The following is an 18,885-nucleotide window of genomic DNA, read 5'->3' on the forward strand; positions in this document are numbered from 1 at the left end:
AACTACTCTACTTTTCCTCAAATGCAGCTATATGATCTTTTACATCCACATAAAACGTGAAGTTGGGTTTAATATTTCAGCAGAAGGATTGCACTCCCTCAGCAGTGCACTGAATTGCCACCTCAGATTATGTGGAACTTGAATCCACAGCACGAATGTCATGGCTCTGTGACAACATTGAAACCTTGACCGAGTCAGGTTTCTGAGTGCATCATCTGTGGGTCTGCTTTTTCCTACTTTGGGTAGCCATCTTCAGACACTTCTGATAGCAACTTCAGTGATTTCAAAATAAACTTCAACTGTCATATGTATGGTTGCAGAAACATGTCGAACATTGGAGAACAATTGGGACTTTACACCAATTTTGTTAAAATTCTGTCCATGTATTAAAGAATTTGATTTCACAGCTTGCATGATAATATTTCAATTGATGACCCTATTTAATCTAGCATTACAACACTAGACTTGGGTCACTATACTCTATAATTTGCACTGATGAAGTGAGGCAGTGATGAATGTTATATATATATATATATATATATATATATATATATGTAGAAATAATTTATTTTATTGACAGAAATTTCTGTCAAATGAAAAGAATTCCACTAAGTAAACACACAGCACAGCAAAAGAGCAAAATAGTATATAGCTATGTGATTTCTAAACTAGTTTATCTAAGAAAGGTTGTCAGTACTTAATATTAGCTTCGACAATTCTACAAGTTTTAAAACATACCCTGAAGATTTCTGCTAAGTTCAACATTTACAGAAGCACTTCAAATAGAATTTATGCTATTCTTCAAGCTGCTGACGAGATCCATTGAAAAGGCCCTTAAATCAATCACATTGATGTACTCAGGGAGGTCAGCAGGTTGTCTTCCCTAACTGGATGTTTTACTAATACATATAACCTATTCAAAAAACAGAAGAACTTTTTTTCCCAAAAGAAAACCTTATTTTTTTTGTGGCAATAGTAGAGAAACAAACTTGAAAATATTGAAATCTTACCAGCTTCGAGGTTTCAGAATGCCAGTAAATATTATATGATAACTTGTTCAAAATCTTTGCATTCCTTTCTTTAGTGGAATTAGCAAGCATAAAATATACTTCCGCTATTACATCAGTGTTATCAGCTTTAAGCTTTACATCAGGAGGACCTATAGTGGCTATATAAGACATCAAAGATTACAATTTTTAACATACTACAACTCCCTTGACAAATATTTAATAAAAAGTAAACAGTAAGTATTATTTTCTGCTGGCTGGAGTCATATCTAGCACAAAAGGAACATGACTATGGTTGCTGAAGGTCAATCATCTCTGTTCTTGGACACCACAGCAGGAATTCCTCAGGGTCATGTGGGAGAACTTCCCTTCCTACTCCCTGTCTTGCTGCTTCCCTCCCTCACTCTCCCTCTGTCACTCTCCCTCTCACGGCTTTATTCTCCAACACTTTTGTTCTGAAGCCTCTTCAATCCTTCGAGCTTCCTCTTGTTGCCTCCCTAACTCGGAGATGAGAAGATGGGCCATTCATGTGGGGTGGGGGAGGGTCCCCCAGCCTACCACGCTACCTTATCCCCATAACCCCCACATCGCCCATGGCTAACCCTTCCATAGCCTGCACATCACTGGACACTAAAGGTGCAATTTAGCACAGCCAATCCACCTAACCTGCACATCTTTAGACTATGGGAGGAAACCGAAGCACCTGGCGGAAACCCATACAGACACAGGGAGAATGTGCAAACTCCACATAGGTGTGCTGCCCATATTGCAATACTGTTCATAATAAAGAATGAGCCAATTATGATGAGTTAAAGGATTTTTGGGCCATTTATGTTCACATAATTTTTGATATTAAAAGAACACAAGTGAGGTATCTAACAAATGTCTTTTCTTATAGGAAAGCGATTTTCATTTGGCGCACATTTTGTCATGACATTAGGAGGGCAAAATGAGGATCAGCTGCATTGGACCACTTTTTATAGAAAGCTTTTGGAAATACCACCAAAAATTAAGAACATTATATTGAAACATATTTTGTTTTCAAAGCCATCAAATCTTCCTGGATTGAGTGAAATTTTACGACTGTGATTTGGAGCTTACAAAACACATTTGCTGCAAGGCCTACACAAAGCAGCCATTATCTCAAAAGAAAGCCACATCTTGCAAGTCTTGCACATTCTGTTAAAAGACATAAAAACAAAAATAATTCCTTTAAACTCCAGCTTACCATTTGAATTAAAAGTGAACCGATTAGTGGAAACAAAGTCTGACTTCTGTGTTTCTGTAACTGCATTAACTTGGGCGTAATAGCCCAGTTTACCCCCCTCGGGTAAAAAACCATCACTGAGATCACAATAGCTTGTTGAAATATTTAAACACGGCAAGAAAGGTGTCCAGGTTGAAATGCTGTAAAACAGAGTTTTGTTCGATTATAATACACAATATTATCATTTAAATTAAAATATACACAAAGTAAAACAAAAAAACTTACCTGTAATTTTTGATTTTAACATTAAACCGCATGTTTCTAGATGGATCAATGACATCCCATTTTAAGACAGTATGGAAATTATGAGATGTTATAGATAAGTTCACAGGAGGCGAAATTTCAAATGGTCCTAATTGGAAATAATTTTGGGAAAAAAAAAATTACTCGTTTTGATTAAGAACAAAGACTGTGAAAAACAGTTCAAGAGCTGACAATATTTTGGCACAAGGCCTTTTTACCACCAAGAGATAGGCTGCGACATGGCAGGGACACTTCTGTGCTGGTGCATCTGTAATGAGGGTATTAATGTTTGCAACACAAACTATGATACCGCAGACCATCAGCAGATTGAAACAATGCTTCTGCACTCTGAAGAAGCCTCAAAATACTCAAAATCATACACCGTGAAGACATACAGCATGCTCAAACCAGTTGATGCTGACCATATTCCCAAACTAAACTAGTCCCATTTGTCTGCACTTGGCCCATAGGGGTGACCTTATAGTGGTTTACAAAATTATGAGGGGCATGGATAGGCAAAGTCTTTTCCCTGGAGTCGGGGAGTTCAGAATCAGAGGGCATAGGTTTAGGGTGAGGGGGGAAAGATAAAGAAGAGACCTACGGGGCAACTTTTTCACACAGAGGGTGGTACGGGTATGGAATGAGCTGCCAGAGGAAGTGGTGGGAGCTGGTACAATTGCAACATTTAAGAGGCATTTGGAGGGTATATGAGTAGGAAGGGTTTGGAGGAATATGGGCCAGGCGCTGGCAGGTGGGACTAGATTGGTTTGGGATATCTGGTCAGCATGGACAGGTTGGATTGTAGGGTCTGTTCCATGCTGTACATCTCTATGACTATGTCCATGAACTTATCCAAATGTCTTTTAAACATTGTGACCGTACCTGCATCCACTACTTTCTCTTGCTGTTCACTCCACATATGAACCACTCTCTGTGTAAAAAGAAAAGTTGCCCCTTGTGTTCTTCTTAAATCTTTCTCCTCTCACCTTAAAAATATGCCTCCTGGTTTTGAACTCCCCTATCCTAGGGAAAATACCCTTGTCACTCACCTTATCTATGCCCCTCATGATTTTACAACCTTCAATAAGGTCACCCATGCATCCCACACTCCAGAGAGAAAAAAAACCAACTTTTATATGTCAAAAGCTCAATTAAGTTTGTGAGATACAATTTCCCTCACAAAATCGTGTTGACTATCCCTAATCAATCCTTGTCTCTCCAAATGCATGTAAATTCTACCTTTGAGAATCACCTCGAACAACTTACCCATCAAACCGATGTCACTTACAGGTCGGCAGAGTGCTTCTGAGAATTTTTCATAGTGAGAGCACAGCCAGCACCACCAAACACATGACAATAGCAGCACAGGAAGTAAGAGGAACAGGAGGAAGGAGAATCAAGAGCAGTTTGATAAGAACAATTAAGACACCTGTCTGACTACGTGTAGGAAACAGAAGCAGTAGCAGGTCCAAAGCCCCTCGAAACTGCTCTGCAAACTTGCAAAATCATGGCTGATCCTGAACCTTAACTCCACTTTCCTATTCAATCTCCATACTGCTTAACATCCAAATCGCACTAAACTCTGAATGTGATCACTGACTGAGCATCCATGGCTCCTTGGGATAAAGGATTCAAAAGTTCACAATCATCCGAGTGAAGTAGTTTCTTCTTTCTGTCCAAATTGGCCATTTTGTTATCCAGAGATTAGGCAAATAATGTTCTAATTTCCCATTCACCAACAAGTCTACACTATTCCTTCACCCTATCATGGAGGCTGCTTTATGGCAGTGGAAATATCCAAGCTACCAGAAAATAAGTATTTTAAATAGATTTATAAGTGAAAGTATGCATAAAAGAGTCAACTAATCATCCTATCCATTCACTTATTGTGAGTATTCTGATAAAGGAAATAGACATGGAAATTGTAGATGCTATTGCAAACGTTGTTAAGGACAAGAGGAAAATATGGAAAGTATAGGCCCATTGCCCGACAACCATTGTGGGAAAGTTATTTTAGATTACTTACAGTGTCGGAACAGGCCCTTTGGCCCAACAAGTCCACACCGACCCTCCGAAGAGCAACCCACCCAGATCCATTCCCCTACATTTACCCCTTCACCCAACATTATGAGTAATTTAGCATAGCCAATTCACCTAACCTGCACATTTTTGGACTGTGGGAGGAAACCGGAGCACCCGGAGGAAACCCACGCAGACACAGGGAGAATGTGCAAACTCCACACAGAGCTGCCTGAGGCAGGAACTGAACCCGGGTCACTGACGCTGTGAGGCAGCTGTGCTAACCACTGAACCACCGTGCCGCGCTATATATAATACAAAATTCAGAAAGGCGTAACTGAGGATTTTGAGAAATTCAAGATACTGCCAGCTTGGAACAGAGTAGATCACATCTAATATATCCAACTAATTTTTTTTAAAGAGGATATAATTAAATGTTGATAGGTATGATTGCATCAGCTTCTCGCAAAATATTAACTAAGGCAATGCTATAATGGGGACTTTAATTACACTAATATCAACTGGGATTGGACTCATGTAGGGTAGGGGCCAGTGTTGCTACAGTAATACGTAGCCAAATCAACTAAAAACAAAACACAGCTCAATCTGATTCTTTGGAATGAGGAAGACCGAGTAGATAATGAGGATGCAGCGATCATTGTTTCATAATGTCTAGGACATTGGGTTGCACATGGTGCAAAGAACAGAGTAAAAATATCCACCTGGCAGACAGCCATCTTCAATGGGACAAGATCAGAACTGGGCTATACAGACTGGAACCAAAGGTTGGTAATAGACACAGCAGCTAATTAATGGGCTGGTTTCAAGATGCCGCTGGATTTGGTAGAGTCAAGGTTATTCCCTCAAAAACACAATTGTAGGGCAAACAAATCGAGAGCTCACTAAATGATGATAGAGGTAGAACTTAAATTAAAGAAGAAATGTGTTAATGACAGGCATCAAGTACAAAACAAAATTGAGAACCAAACTGAATGTAGAAGGTTCAGAAATGAGGTGATAAAGCAAATAAGAGCAGTGAAGAGGAATGATGAGGAAAGACTGGCATCTCACATGTAAGGAACTCTCAAAGTCCTCAACAGGCACATAACTAGTAAAAAAAAATGTGGTAAAAGAGGAGTAGGATCAAAAACAGATGGAGGCATGAGGGATTGCACAGATGCTAAATGAAAACTTTGCATCTGCCTTTACAGATGCTGCCCAGGCCAATGGCGACAAAGGAAGAAACCCAGTCACTAGAAGGGTTTACAGTTGCTGCGGTGGTGGCATTGGATAAGCTGGTAATAAATACTCAAAAGATGGTAAGCAACAGGACAAGATGGGATGGATCCAAGGATACTGAAGTGAGTGTGAGCAGAAACTGCAAAAATACTGATAATAATCTTTCAATCTTCCCTGGACTCGAGGGTTGCGCTGGAGGACTGGAGAATTGCAAACACTATGTCCTTGAAAGATCAGCCCAACAATCAAGAGGATGATGGATAGGTAATAAATGTCAGTCCAGCCAGCAGCACACATCCAGAAAGGTCAAAACCATTCATTCACTATAACAGGGAAGCGATGCATTTTGGATAGAGGGGGAGCAGATTGGGCGGGAGGTGTAATGAATTGGATTTATATTCACCTCACCGTTTAGGTTGTATTATGACTGAACCACAAACTGCTAGAACTCAGAATTTATAAAATACCGTAATCTTGGTGTAAGTATAATTGTATCACCTTAACCAATGGAAGAAAAAGAAAGAGAAATAATGCAAAACCACAGAGAAGGAAATCTGGTAAGTTAAAGTCAAACTGAACAGAAATAAAGAGAGTGGAAAAAAATAAAAAGAATTGGCGAAAGGTGGGACTGTGGGACAAGGCCAGTTGCTCTTGCAGAGAGTTGTCATTTACATGATGGACAGGATCACCTTCTGTTCTGTGATATAATGACCCAAAACAGAGCTTTTAACTTCACAGCTTCTGAATCTCGAAGACTGTTTATTTCCATCAGAATAACTTTCAGATAAGGGGGTGGCACGGTGGCACAGTAGTCAGCACTGCTGCCTCACAGCGCCAGAGACCCGCCTCAGGCAGCTGTCTGTGTGGAGTTTGCACATTCTCCCTGTGTCTGCGTGGGTTTCCTCCGGGTGCTCCGGTTTCCTCCCACAGTCCAAAAATGTGCAGGTTAGATGAATTGGCCACGCTAAATTGCCCGTAGTGTTAGGTGAAGGGGTAAATGTAGGGGAAAGGGTCTGGGTGGGTTGCTCTTCAAGAGCCGGTTTCCACACTGTAAATAATCTAATCATAACTCTGAGTGCCCAAATAACACTCACGTTAAAATAATAATGCATGATAACACGTACAAAAAAGGTTTGCCACTAGAATGATTATGTCTTGCAAACAAAATCATAACAAATGCAACATGCTACAAATTGCTCGGAAACAACAATGCAGCTGTTCCCCCTTCCTTAACAGTAAAGATTTTCAAAATTCCTTCCTGTAAAGTCAACACTACAGGTAATAATGGGAAGAATAGAAACAAGGAGAATGCAAAGAAATTTTACAAGTCTATTAAGGACAAAAGAGTAACAGGGAGAGAACAGGGCCCCTTAAAGACCAACAAAACATGTGTGGAACCACAGGAAATGGGTGAGAACCTAAATGAATATTTTGCACCGGTATTTAGAGTCACAGAGCCAGCACAGATACATATCCTTCGGTCAAACTCATCCACGCTGACCAGACATCCTAACCTAATCAAGTCCTATTTGCCAACACTTGGCCCATATCCCTCCAACCCCTTCCTATTCATATACCCATCCAGATGCCTTTTAAATGTTGCAACTGTACCAGCCTCCACCACTTCCTCTGGTAGCTCATTCCATACACGTACCACCTTCTGAAAAAGTTGCCCCTTCGGTGTCTTTTATATCTTTCCCCTCTCACCCTATAACTATGCCCTCTAGTTCTGGAGTCCCCCACCCCAGGGGAGAGACTTTGCCTATTTATCCTATTTTTACATCCTTCTAAAATCTGTCTACATGTTCTCTCCTCTATCTCCTGCTAGCAGTCGGGTGGCCTTTAGTATTTCCTTAGCACTGAGAATTCACTTTTCCTATTACTGAGTTCTACCCACATTGCCTCACTATATGAGTCCTCTGATGTATCCTCCCTCAATACAGCTGTGAGATACTTCTTTACCAATAATGCAATTCCCCTAACCCTTTTACATCCCCTTCCATCACACCTGAAACATCAAAATCCTGGGACTATCAGCTGCCAGTCCTGTCCCTCTTTCAGTCAGGTCGCTGTAACTGCAATTATGTCATAGTTCCAAGTACTAACCAAACTCTAAATTCATCTCACTTGCCTATTATACTTATTACATTGATAGACATGCATTTTAGGCCACCTCCCTTACTCCTTTCAGCAGTGTTCCTTGCCTTTTCTTGTTCTTAGTCATGTTGGTCTTGGTTTCAACCTCTCACTCAATTTCTGCATGTACTGTCCTACTCCGCTGGTTTCCAGCCCAGCCCCCTGCCACACTAGTTTAAACCTTCCCCAATTGCTCTACCAAGAAGACACCCCAGTCTCGGTCCTGCCCACGTGCAACCTGCCCAGTTTGTGTAGGTCCCATCTTTCCCAGAACTGGTCCCAGTGTTCCACATATCTGAAACCCTTCCCCTCAAACCATCTTTTCAGCCACATACACAAGGTTTGTGGTTTTCTTAAATTACCAGGAACCATAGGGAGTCGGTAGCTCTGTATTGTTTTCTAAATGATAACATTTATCCAATCAATTGTTTTTTCCCTGTTGTATAAATTGTCGTGATCATCTGAAGTTTGGCATTCTTGCATTTGTACCAATGAGCCTAAGACAACATGTTTTGTCAAGTGTCCTTTTTGAGCAAGATTCAGGGGCTGAAAATCTTCCTTCTGTCCTATGATATCTCCCTGATGCTTTATGTGAATGAAAGTTTTGAAACGTTCCAAAATTTAATATTAAAACTTCAGTTTTAAACCAAGAACTGATCAAATCGGATGGAACTTTGATGGTAATTTTGGGGATTTGTACATTTCTAAGTTACTCCGTTCTCTCAGATTTAAACAGATGTGAACTAGTAAACTAGAGATCTACATGAAGTTCTCCTTGAGGAGCATACAAAGAATTATACAGTCCCTGTAGACAGAGAATTAACACAAAAATTTCTACATTAACTTTTTTCCTTAAATATTTTTTAAATTTCTTGAGAAGTAGGTCAAGTTGTAATAATCACAATGTCAGTATAGATCACTATCTTTTACTGTTAACATGAAAATATTGCAATAAAACATGTACAGGAAAAATAAAGCCACATTTTTTCCGATCAATATTACACAATACTCATTTGGTGACAGCTGTAGCTCAGGCACTTTCACTTGAGTCACAAAGCTGTGGGTTCAAGTCCTACACCAGACACTCGAGAATAAAAATCACTTCTCATGAAAGGTCACTGCCCTGAAATGTTAACTTGGTTTCTGCCCACAAATGGTGCCTGAGTAACGAATGATTTCAGCATTTTGTTTGTATTTTTGATTTCCAGCATTTCCAGCTTTTGCACAACATCTAAGCAGACACCCAGGACAGTACTAAGTGAGTAAAGGTACAATAAAGTCATCATATCCCAGAGTACCACAGGGCTACTCTCTAATTAGAGGAAAGAGAGAGGGAGATGACTGGTGGTGGTTTAGCCTAAGGTTCAGGCTAAGGGGCAATTACAGGAATTGAATCTGTACTGTTGATAAGGATTTGGATGATAAAGGATTTGAGTAGAGTCCTGCTTCTGTTTTTTATGTAACCAACAGGAATAGATACTGTAGTGTTTAATGTAACTTCCTTCCAAAGTCAAATATGGTCTTCCCATTATTTAGATAATACCAATCAGAACTTTGATTTTCAGATTAAAACTGTATAAACATGAAAGTATCATCATTCAAGATTAAAGAAAATCATTATGGAAAGGCTGAAATTCAAAATCTACATTTGGGGAAAAAGTGCACAAGTGAGTTCTCAAGCATGCAGAATGCACTCGGATATGTACTGAACATTTGCATGTTCAAAAGTTCACCCATCTTTTCCCCACTCATGTTAGAATGTAAAACAACAAACGAGATTACATGTTGGCAGATTGTAAAAGACGGCACACGTATATTTCATGTTTCTGTTCCATCATCGCAGAATGACATCCGTTGATGCAGTGCCACCCTACAACTCATTGTGATGTTAAAAGATTAAATTGGAACATCTCTCTGGATGTTAATATAATATTAAAGAGTTAGACTGCAAAGCTGAACATTCTGGAAATGGGTGGGGGTGAAATTCTGTCTCACAGATAGCATGCAGGAATGTGGATGACTATCCATTGTAATTCACACTTCATATAGACAGTTATTTGCTAATACTCCTCCTACTATTATCAAATTGAGGGTTATAAAATCATGAGGGGCATAGATAAGGTGAATAGCGAGAATGGCTGAACAGGTTAAACCTTTATTCACTGGAGTTTAGAAGAAGTAGTGATCTATTAAAACTTAAGATTTTTGAGGGACCTTGTCAAGGTACGTGTTAAGAAGATGGTTCCACTCATGGGAAAACATTGAACTAGGGACATAGTTATAGAAGAAAGGCACATTTATTTAAAATTAAAATGCATGGGAATTTCTGATCCCAGACGATAATAAACGTCTAGAATTCTTTTTCCCGGAGAATTGTGGAAGCTAGATCACTGAAAGTATTTAATGGGGAAGCAGATAGATTTTTGAAATATTGGAAGAATTGAGGCTGGCAAGAGAGAAAAAAAAGAGTTGAAGGCAATGGTGGAAAAACAAAGATAAAGACAATTACAATGACATTTACAATTACAATGCAAATTCCTTTTTTGTGAAGGACAGATTAAATAGAGCAGCCGCCACAGATTTGTAAAAGGCAAATTGTGCCCAACCAACTAACGAGAGGATTGATGAAGGTAGTACTCCAGATATTGCAAATAAAGTTGCACTGATTCAAAAAGCATGAAAACAAAGTATCATGGAACTGGCTTATTCAGAAGCCAGGAGTACAGTTTTTAAAAGGACAGTGGTAACTTTTAATATGCAATTAGCAAAGGGAAAGAGAGCAGGGGATCGTGGTGAACTGATGTTTTTCATATTCAAAAAGTACATGCATTGAGGACCAGTAGATGCCATTAAGACCATTACATGTTAATGTCATTTTTGTTTTACTTCTGTTGCTGAACAAAGAGATCTTGGAGTGCAGGTTCATAGCTCCTTGAAAGTGGAGTCGCAGGTAGGTAGGATAGTGAGGAAGGCGTTTGGCATGTTTGCCTTTATTGATCAGTACATTAAGTATACGAGCTGGGCAGTCATGTTGCGGCATACAGGACATTGGTTAGGCACTACTGGAGTGCTGCATGCAATTCTAGTCTCCCTGCCAAAGGAACGGTGTTGTGAAACTTAGTCAGAGATGTACAGCACGGAAACAGACCCTTCGATTCAATTCATCAACGCCAACCAGATATCCCAAACCAATCTATTCCCGCCTGCTAGCACCCAACCCATAATCCTCCAAACTCTTTCTATTCATATACCCATCCAGATGTCCTTTAAATGCTATAATTGTATAGACTCCACTACTTCCTCTGGCAGCTCATTCCATACACGTATCACCCTCTGCATGAAAAAGTTGCCCCTTAGGTCTCTTTTATATCTTTCCCTTCTCACCCTAAACCTATGCCTCTCATTCTGGACTCCCCCATCCCAGGGAAAAGACTTTGCCTATTTACCCTATCCATGCCCCTCATAATTTTATAAACCTCTACACAATCACCCCTCAGCCTCCGACACTCCAGAGAAAACAGCCCTAGCCTATTCAACCTCTCCCTATAGCTCAAATCCTCCAACCCTGGCAACATGCTTGTAAGTCTTTTCTGAACCCTTTCAAGTTTCACAACATCTTTGCGATAGGAAGGAGACCAGCATTGCACACAATGTTCCAATGGGGCCTAAAAAATGTCCTGTATTGCCACAACATGATCTCCCAACTCCTATACTCAATACTCTGACCAATAAAGGAAAACATACCAAAGGCCTTCTTCACTATCCTATCTACCTGCGACTCCACTTTCAAGGAGCTATGAACCTGCACTCCAAGGTCTCTTTGTTCAGCAACACTACCTAGGACCTTACCATTAAGTGTATAAGTCCTGCTAAGATTTGCTTTCCCAAAATGCAGCACCTCGCATTTATCTAAATTAAACTTCACCTGCCATTTCTCAGCCCATTGGCCCATCTGATCAAGATTCTGTTGTACTCTGAGGTAACTTTCTTCGTTGTTCACTACACCTCCAATTTTGGTGTCATCAGCAAACGTACTAACTATACGTCTTATGCTCACATCCAAATTTATATAAATGATAAAAAGTAGTGGACCCAGCATCGATCCTTGTGGCACTCCACTGGTCACAGGCCTCCAGTCTGAAATACAACCCTCCACCACCGCCCTGTCTTCTACCTTTGAGCCAGTTCTGTATCCAAATGGCTAGTTCTCCCTGTATTCCATGAGATCTAACCTTGCTAACCAGTCTCCCATGGGGAACCTTGTTGAATGCCTTACTGAAGTCCATATAGATCACATCTACCGCTCTGCCCTCATCAATTCTCTTTGTTACTTCTTCAAAAAACGCAATCAAGTTTGTGAGACATGATTTCCCACGCACAAAACCATGTTGACTATCTCTAATCAGTCCTTGCCTTTCCAAATACATGTACATCCTGTCCCTCAGGATTCCCTCCAACTTGCCCACCAGACGTCAGGCTCACAGGACTATAGTTCCCTGGCTTGTCCTCACCACCCTTCTTAAACAGTGACACCAAGTTAGCCAAGCTCCAGTCTTCCGGCACCTCACCTGTGACTATCGATGATACAAATATCTCAGTAAGAGGCCCAGCAATCACTTCCCTAGCTTCTCACAGAGTTCTAGGGTACATCTGATCAGGGTAAAAACAATGACTGCAGATGCTGAAAACCAAATACTGGATTAGTGGTGCTGGAAGAGCACAGCAGTTCAGGCAGCATCCAACGAGCAGCGAAATCGACGGTTCGGGCAAAAGCCCTTCATCAGGAATAAAGGCAGTGAGCCTGAAGCGGGGAGAGATAAGCTAGAGGAGCTTATCTCTCCACGCTTCAGGCTCACTGCCTTTATTCCTGATGAAGGGCTTTTGCCCGAAACGTCGATTTCGCTGCTCGTTGGATGCTGCCTGAACTGCTGTGCTCTTCCAGCACCACTAATCCAGTACATCTGATCAGGTCCTGGAGATTTATCAACTTTTGTGTGTTTCAAGACACTTCCTCCTCTGTAATATGGATATTTTTCAAGATGTCACCATCTATTTCCCTACATGCTATATCTTCCAAGACACAATACACACTGATGCAAAATACTCATTTACTATCTCCCCCAACTCCTGCAGTCCCACACAAAGGTCGACTTGAAAGAGTTCAGAAATTATCTTCAAGGATATTGCCAGGATTGGAGTGTTTGAACTACAGTAAGAAGCTGAAGAAACTGGGGCTATTTTCCCTGGAGCATCAGAGTCTGAGTGGTGATCTTATAGAGGTTTATAAATCATAAGGGGCATGGGTATGGTAAATAGACAAGGGCTTTTCCCTGTACTGAGGGAGTCCAAAACTAGAATGCATAGGTTTAGGACAGAGGGGAAAAATTGAAAAGGGACTTCAGGGGCAACTTTTTCACACAAAATCATAGAATTCGTATAGTGTGGAAATGGGCCCTTCCGCCCAACAGGTCCACCCTGACCCTCCCAACAGCAACCCACCCTAACCCACCCCACCATCCCTAACCAATACACCCAATCACCACTTCCCCAAGCACCAAGGCCAATCTACCTAACCTGCAGACCCATTCCCCTACATTTACCTCTTCACCTAACACTACGGGCAATTTAGCATGGCCAATTCACCTAACCTGCACATTTTTGGACTGTGGGAGGAAACCGAAGCACCCGGAGGAAACCCACGCAGACACGGGGAGAATGTGCAAACTCCACACAGAGAGTCGCCTGAGGTGGGAATTGAACCCAGGTCTCTGGCACTGTGAGGCAACAGTGATAACCACTATGCCGCCCAGGATTGATCCATAATGTTTTTAAAATACTTTTTCAAAATTATTTATATGAATGGGAAATTATTGCCAACATAATATTTATTGAAAACAACAAATGTTGGAGATCACAGCAGGTCAAACAAAATGCATGGAGAGATGGCAGCCTCTTCTAGACTCGAAATGTTAGCGCGGTCTCTCTCCATGGATGCTGCCTGACCCGCTGTGATCTCCAGCATTTGTTGTTTTCAGTACAGATTCCAGCATCCACGGTAATTTTCTATTAGCACTCATTGCCCTTCTTGAATTGCCTTTATGGAGATGCTGATAGCAGCTTTCTTGAACTACTTGCAGTCAATGTGTTGAGGATATTCAGACAGTGCCATTAGGAAGAATGAGCTCAAAGATTAACAGATCAAGGATGAAGGAATAGTGATACATTTAAAGATCAGGATATTGTATGACTTGGAATAGTAACTTGCTGATGTTGATATGCCCATTTGACTACTGTCTTTGCCCTTCTAAATCATAGGAACATAGAACAATGGTTAAGGGAAAAAGGCAGCAAAGTGCTGTTGAGGATTATCAGATCAGCCACGTACTTACTAAAAGGTGGAGCAGAGTTGATGGGTCAAATGGCCTACATCTGCTCCTACATCTCATGGTCTTGTTGGAGATTGTCATAGACAGTGATTTGTTTGGCATGAATGCTACTTGTCACTTAGTGGCCCAAGAATAAATGGCGTCCTTCTGTGGTGCAGAATTCTATTTATCTATGCCCTGTGGAAAACTGGCAAAACTAGTTCTCTTAAATCTAATCATGTGGTCATATTTTGTACTGGTGTTTGAAATTTCTACATTATTGTACTTTCAAATGGCACTACAATACTTTGTAGGTGAATGAGAATTGCACAAGAGCCTGGATAAAATATTCAAATACAAAACGTGGGTGGCATGGTGCCTCAGTGGTTAGCACTGTTACCTCACAGTGCCAGGCACCCAGGTTTGATTCCCACCCTGGTGACTTCTGTGTGAAGTTTGCACATTCTCCCAGTGTCTGCGTGGGTTTCCTCCGGGTGCTCTGGTGCTCCCACAATCTAAAGACCTGCAGGTCATGTGAATTGGCTATGCTAAGGTTGCCCATAGTGTTCGGTACATTAGGCAGGGGAATGGGTCCGGATGGGTTACTCTTCGGAGGGTCGGTGTGGACCTGTTGTCCCAAAGGGCCTGTTTCTATACTGTGGGGAATCTAATCTAACATAACAGCCACTTTTAGATTTAGCAGTTAAATAAATTTCAATTAACCAATTGACAACCACACTGTACGCTTTCGCAACACTCAAGCAGTTGCAAACTGTGATGTAATGGATAGTTTGCTACTTTGTAGGAAGCAAAACAGTACTAATAAACACATTAATCATTGTGTATGACTCTGCATAATGACAATAGTATAGAGGCAATAGTGTGCTTTGTAGAATACTTGTGCTCATGCCAGAGAAAGAAATATCGTTTATTATTCATTAATCAGATATCAATGGGGTTTTGATTTGTTTTTAAAATTGCTATAATTCAAGAACACTGAACGCAGCCTGTTTTTTTTTAATTAAAGAATCTTTTGTTACTTTAATAACAAAAGTATGAGAAAAAGTAGCAAGAAATATGAAAACAGACAGTGACAACTTCCATAAGCATCTGAAAAGGAAATAGTAAAGTTAGTGTTGGTCCTTTAGAAGGTGACACTGGGGAATAGTGAAATAGTGGAATTAACAATGGGGAAACAAGGAATTAGATACTTCAAAAAAAAAGGCACAAAATAATCCCACAATTAGCAGAAAAGCATCTAGGGAGCACTGGATTAGTGATGCTGGAAGTACAGCAGTTCAGGCAGCATCTGAGGAGCAGTAAAATTGACGTTTCAGGCAAAAGCCCTTCAGGATTTTACTGCTCCTCGGATGCTGCCTGAACTGCTGTGCTCTTCCAGCACCACTAATCCAGAATCTGGTTTCCAGCATCTGCAGTCATTGTTTTTACCTGTCTAGAGAGCACTATCAGAGTAAGGGAGTACATGATGAATGGTAGGATTCTAGGAATTACAGAGGACCAGAAATAGCTCAGTTTGTGTGTCTGCAGGCTCTTAAAGGCAACAGGACAGCTGGATAAGGTCGTTAGCAAGACGTAAGGAATATCTGCCTTTATTAGTCAAAGCACTGAATATAAGAGGAGGAAGGTTATGATGGAGCTGTATAAAATGTTAGTTAAGCCACAGCTGAAGTACCGTGTGCAGTTTTGGTCATCATACTATAGGAAAGATCTGATTGCTCTCAAAAGATTGCCAAGGAGAGTCATCATGATGTTGGCTGGGCTGGAGCAATTCAACTAGGAACAGACACAAGATAGGCTGTGGTTGTTTATGATAGAGCAGAGATGACGAAGGGTGACCTGAGGGAGACAAAATTAAGAGGGGCATAGACAGAGAGAGAGAGAAAGAAACATTTTCCTTAGCACAGGAGTCACTAACTGGGGTATTGTTTTAAAAGGAGGTTTAGATGGGATTAAAGAAGAATTTTTTTTAACCCAGAAGGTGGTGGATATCTGGAACCTACTGCCTGAAAGGACGATAGAGACATGAACTATGGCAATATTTATAGTGTATTTAGATGACCACTTGAAGCTCAATGGCATGAGGGTTTCTAAGCCGAGTGATGGAAAATGGGATTAGAACAGGTTGGTCTTGGTGACCATTGTAGAATTAATGGGTTTACGGGCTCCTTTCGTGCAGTAAAGCTCTATGGCACTAAGCTCCGCTTGTCCAACCTTTCCCCTCAAGACAAACCTTGTAGGTATCAATCCAATAAATGTTCTCTGCATAGTTTCCAATGGATTTAGAACCTTCCTTAAATAAGGAGGTGAAACCTGCACACAATATTTGTGGTCTCACTGATGCTCTTCATAACTGGACCTTAATATCCTTACTTTTAGGTTCAATTACTTTCCTAAAGGATAGCATTCTATTCGCAAGATTTGTAAATATTTTCGAACCAACCTGTTCAGAGACGTTATTACACACCTCTCGAGCCAGGGTTCTCCAGTCTGGAGTTACGTTTGCTAGCACTGCACCACAGCTCTCCCCTCCAAATACTAACCAGGCCTGAACTGCTTCGTGTCTGAGATCAAACTTTTTCAGACTAATGTACACAAAAGACAGGGGTTCGAAACTTGAGGTTGAGAAGCCACTGATTAAGGGTTAATGGAACCAAAATATTGGCTCTCCACAGATGCTGCCAGGCCTGCTGAGTTTCTCCAGCAATCATTATCATTGGCATCCCTCACAGACACTTCCATTCTCAGGGTGAGTCCATACATGGCTGTACAGAGCAATGTGGCTTCCGTAGACTCTGCCACACTTGGGGCAAAAGATGGTTGTGTGCTTGAACACCGATTTCCTGCAGTGGAAAAACACAGCCAGTCAGACAGCACTTGAGGTGCAGGGGAATGACGTTTCAGGCACAAGCCCTCATTCCTGATGAAAGGCTTATGCTCTAAACGTTGATTCTCCTGCTCCTCGGATGCTGCCTGACCTGCTGTGCTTTTGCAGCACCACACTCTCAAGTGGTCATCGACTCTGATCGCCAGCATCTGCAATCCTTTCCATCACCCATTTCTTGCAGGCAACGCTGGATCTCTTATCAATAAGCCACGTTGGACTTATTAAAGATTCATGTTCACTCTTGATTGACCAAACCCATTTTTGGTGCTAATTAAATGGCTCTATTTTCAAAAGCAAAAATTAATACCCGTGAGAGAAGCTTGCATTCCTCAACCACTATTGAGTTTTTTTTAAATAGCGTTGAACTACGCCCTCAGCCTAGCTTCTTATGATTAGCATCTGATCAACATTACTGTCCTTCTTATTCAAAAAGATTTTCCAATACAGTATTCTGCCTCAAGATTGAGGTCGTTCAGAATTTTGCTCTTCTTCACTGAAAATGTTGTCACTCTGAAGTAGAAAACTCAGTCCTAATTTTTTTAAAAAAAAACAAGTCGAAATCCTAAAACCTTACATTAGTCAGAGCTTTTAAAGTTTAAAAAAAACACGAACGTACAGTATAAAACTACAGATCGGGGGTTACACCAAACCGCGAGCGAGAACATTGCAGAAGGTGTAAACCAACCGAAAGCGGGGGTGAAAGATGCCACTGTTACTCTCTGACTGTACAGCACCAGTACACGGCACACCAACACCCGAGAGGCCTGAGCAAAGGCAGGAATAGGGCCGGCTGGGAGAGGAAATGGTGGCTCCCATAGGAAACCTTCCTGTGCGGGTTCAAATCATCATTCTGCAATGCGCCTTTTTAAAATCATAACCCTAGATCCAACCCCGCCCCCCCCCAAAAAAAAACAAGAGCTAATTCCCACGGAGTGTGCACGGCAGAGAGCGGGGCGGGGTGTTTGGAAAGCCCCTCGGTCACGGGAACTCTCTCCAGTTGTATTTGTTTCTGTCTTCGAGGTGGGTGTGAGTAATGAGAAAGAGAGACCGTATTTTGGGGGGGGGGAATCCCACCGTGTGTACAGCCGGTACCGACACGAATACAATAAAATTCTATGATCATATGTCACTTACTTTGTCCGTGGAGTGAACGGCAGAGGCAGAGCACAAAGGAAAGCAGCAGTCTCGATACTGAGCCTCTACTCCGACACATTGTAACCAAGCTCTTCAATCTCTCGGCCGGAGCCAGAGACAGTGCAGACCCCGGGGCAGGAGCCCCTCCCCCACCTGCCCAATCCGGCGCAAGCCTTCCCTAAACCCCTGGCAGCAACTTTACTGCTCTAGTAGACTGTCTTCTCGCAACAGGAAGTCGCCTCCAAACTTGCAGAAATCCACAGCAACCGAGCCCACTTGGTGGACTTTCCCGATGCGTCATCGTTATTTTGCATACTAAACCAAGTTACTGCAGATACTGGAAATCCAACTCAAAGTAGGAAGCGCCGGAAACACTCATCAGGTCTGAGAGTCATACATTTGTAAAGCACAGAAACAGATCCTTCCAACCAAGTTAAAAATCACACATCGCCAGGTTATAGTCCAACAGGTTTTATTGGAAACACTAGCTTTCTGAGCGCTGCTCCTTCATCAGGGGGTTGTGGGGTATAAGATTGTAAGACACAGAATTTATAGCAAAAGTTTACCGTG

General features: G+C 41.5%; 1 protein-coding gene across 2 annotated transcripts in view; it reads right to left on the reverse strand.

Moving 5' to 3' along the window:
• The window catches only part of LOC140459903 (interferon gamma receptor 1-like), a 37,460-nt gene extending 18,851 nt beyond the window's left edge, over positions 1-18,609 (reverse strand). The window contains exons 1-4 of one of the 2 annotated variants that reach the window (XM_072554385.1): positions 18,316-18,609; positions 2,500-2,626; positions 2,236-2,414; positions 1,011-1,168 (exon numbers count right to left, since the gene is read on the reverse strand). In XM_072554385.1, coding sequence (XP_072410486.1) covers positions 1,011-1,168; positions 2,236-2,414; positions 2,500-2,626; positions 18,316-18,394 — 543 coding nt within the window. In that variant the 5' untranslated portion in view covers positions 18,395-18,609. The remainder of the gene's footprint in view (positions 1-1,010; positions 1,169-2,235; positions 2,415-2,499; positions 2,627-18,315) is intronic. The other variant, XM_072554384.1, reaches the window with a different exon arrangement.
• Between the last annotated feature and the right edge of the window lie 276 nt (positions 18,610-18,885).

Source organism: Chiloscyllium punctatum, chromosome 3 (genome assembly GCF_047496795.1).
Source record: "Chiloscyllium punctatum isolate Juve2018m chromosome 3, sChiPun1.3, whole genome shotgun sequence".
Taxonomy (NCBI): Eukaryota; Metazoa; Chordata; class Chondrichthyes; order Orectolobiformes; family Hemiscylliidae; genus Chiloscyllium; species Chiloscyllium punctatum.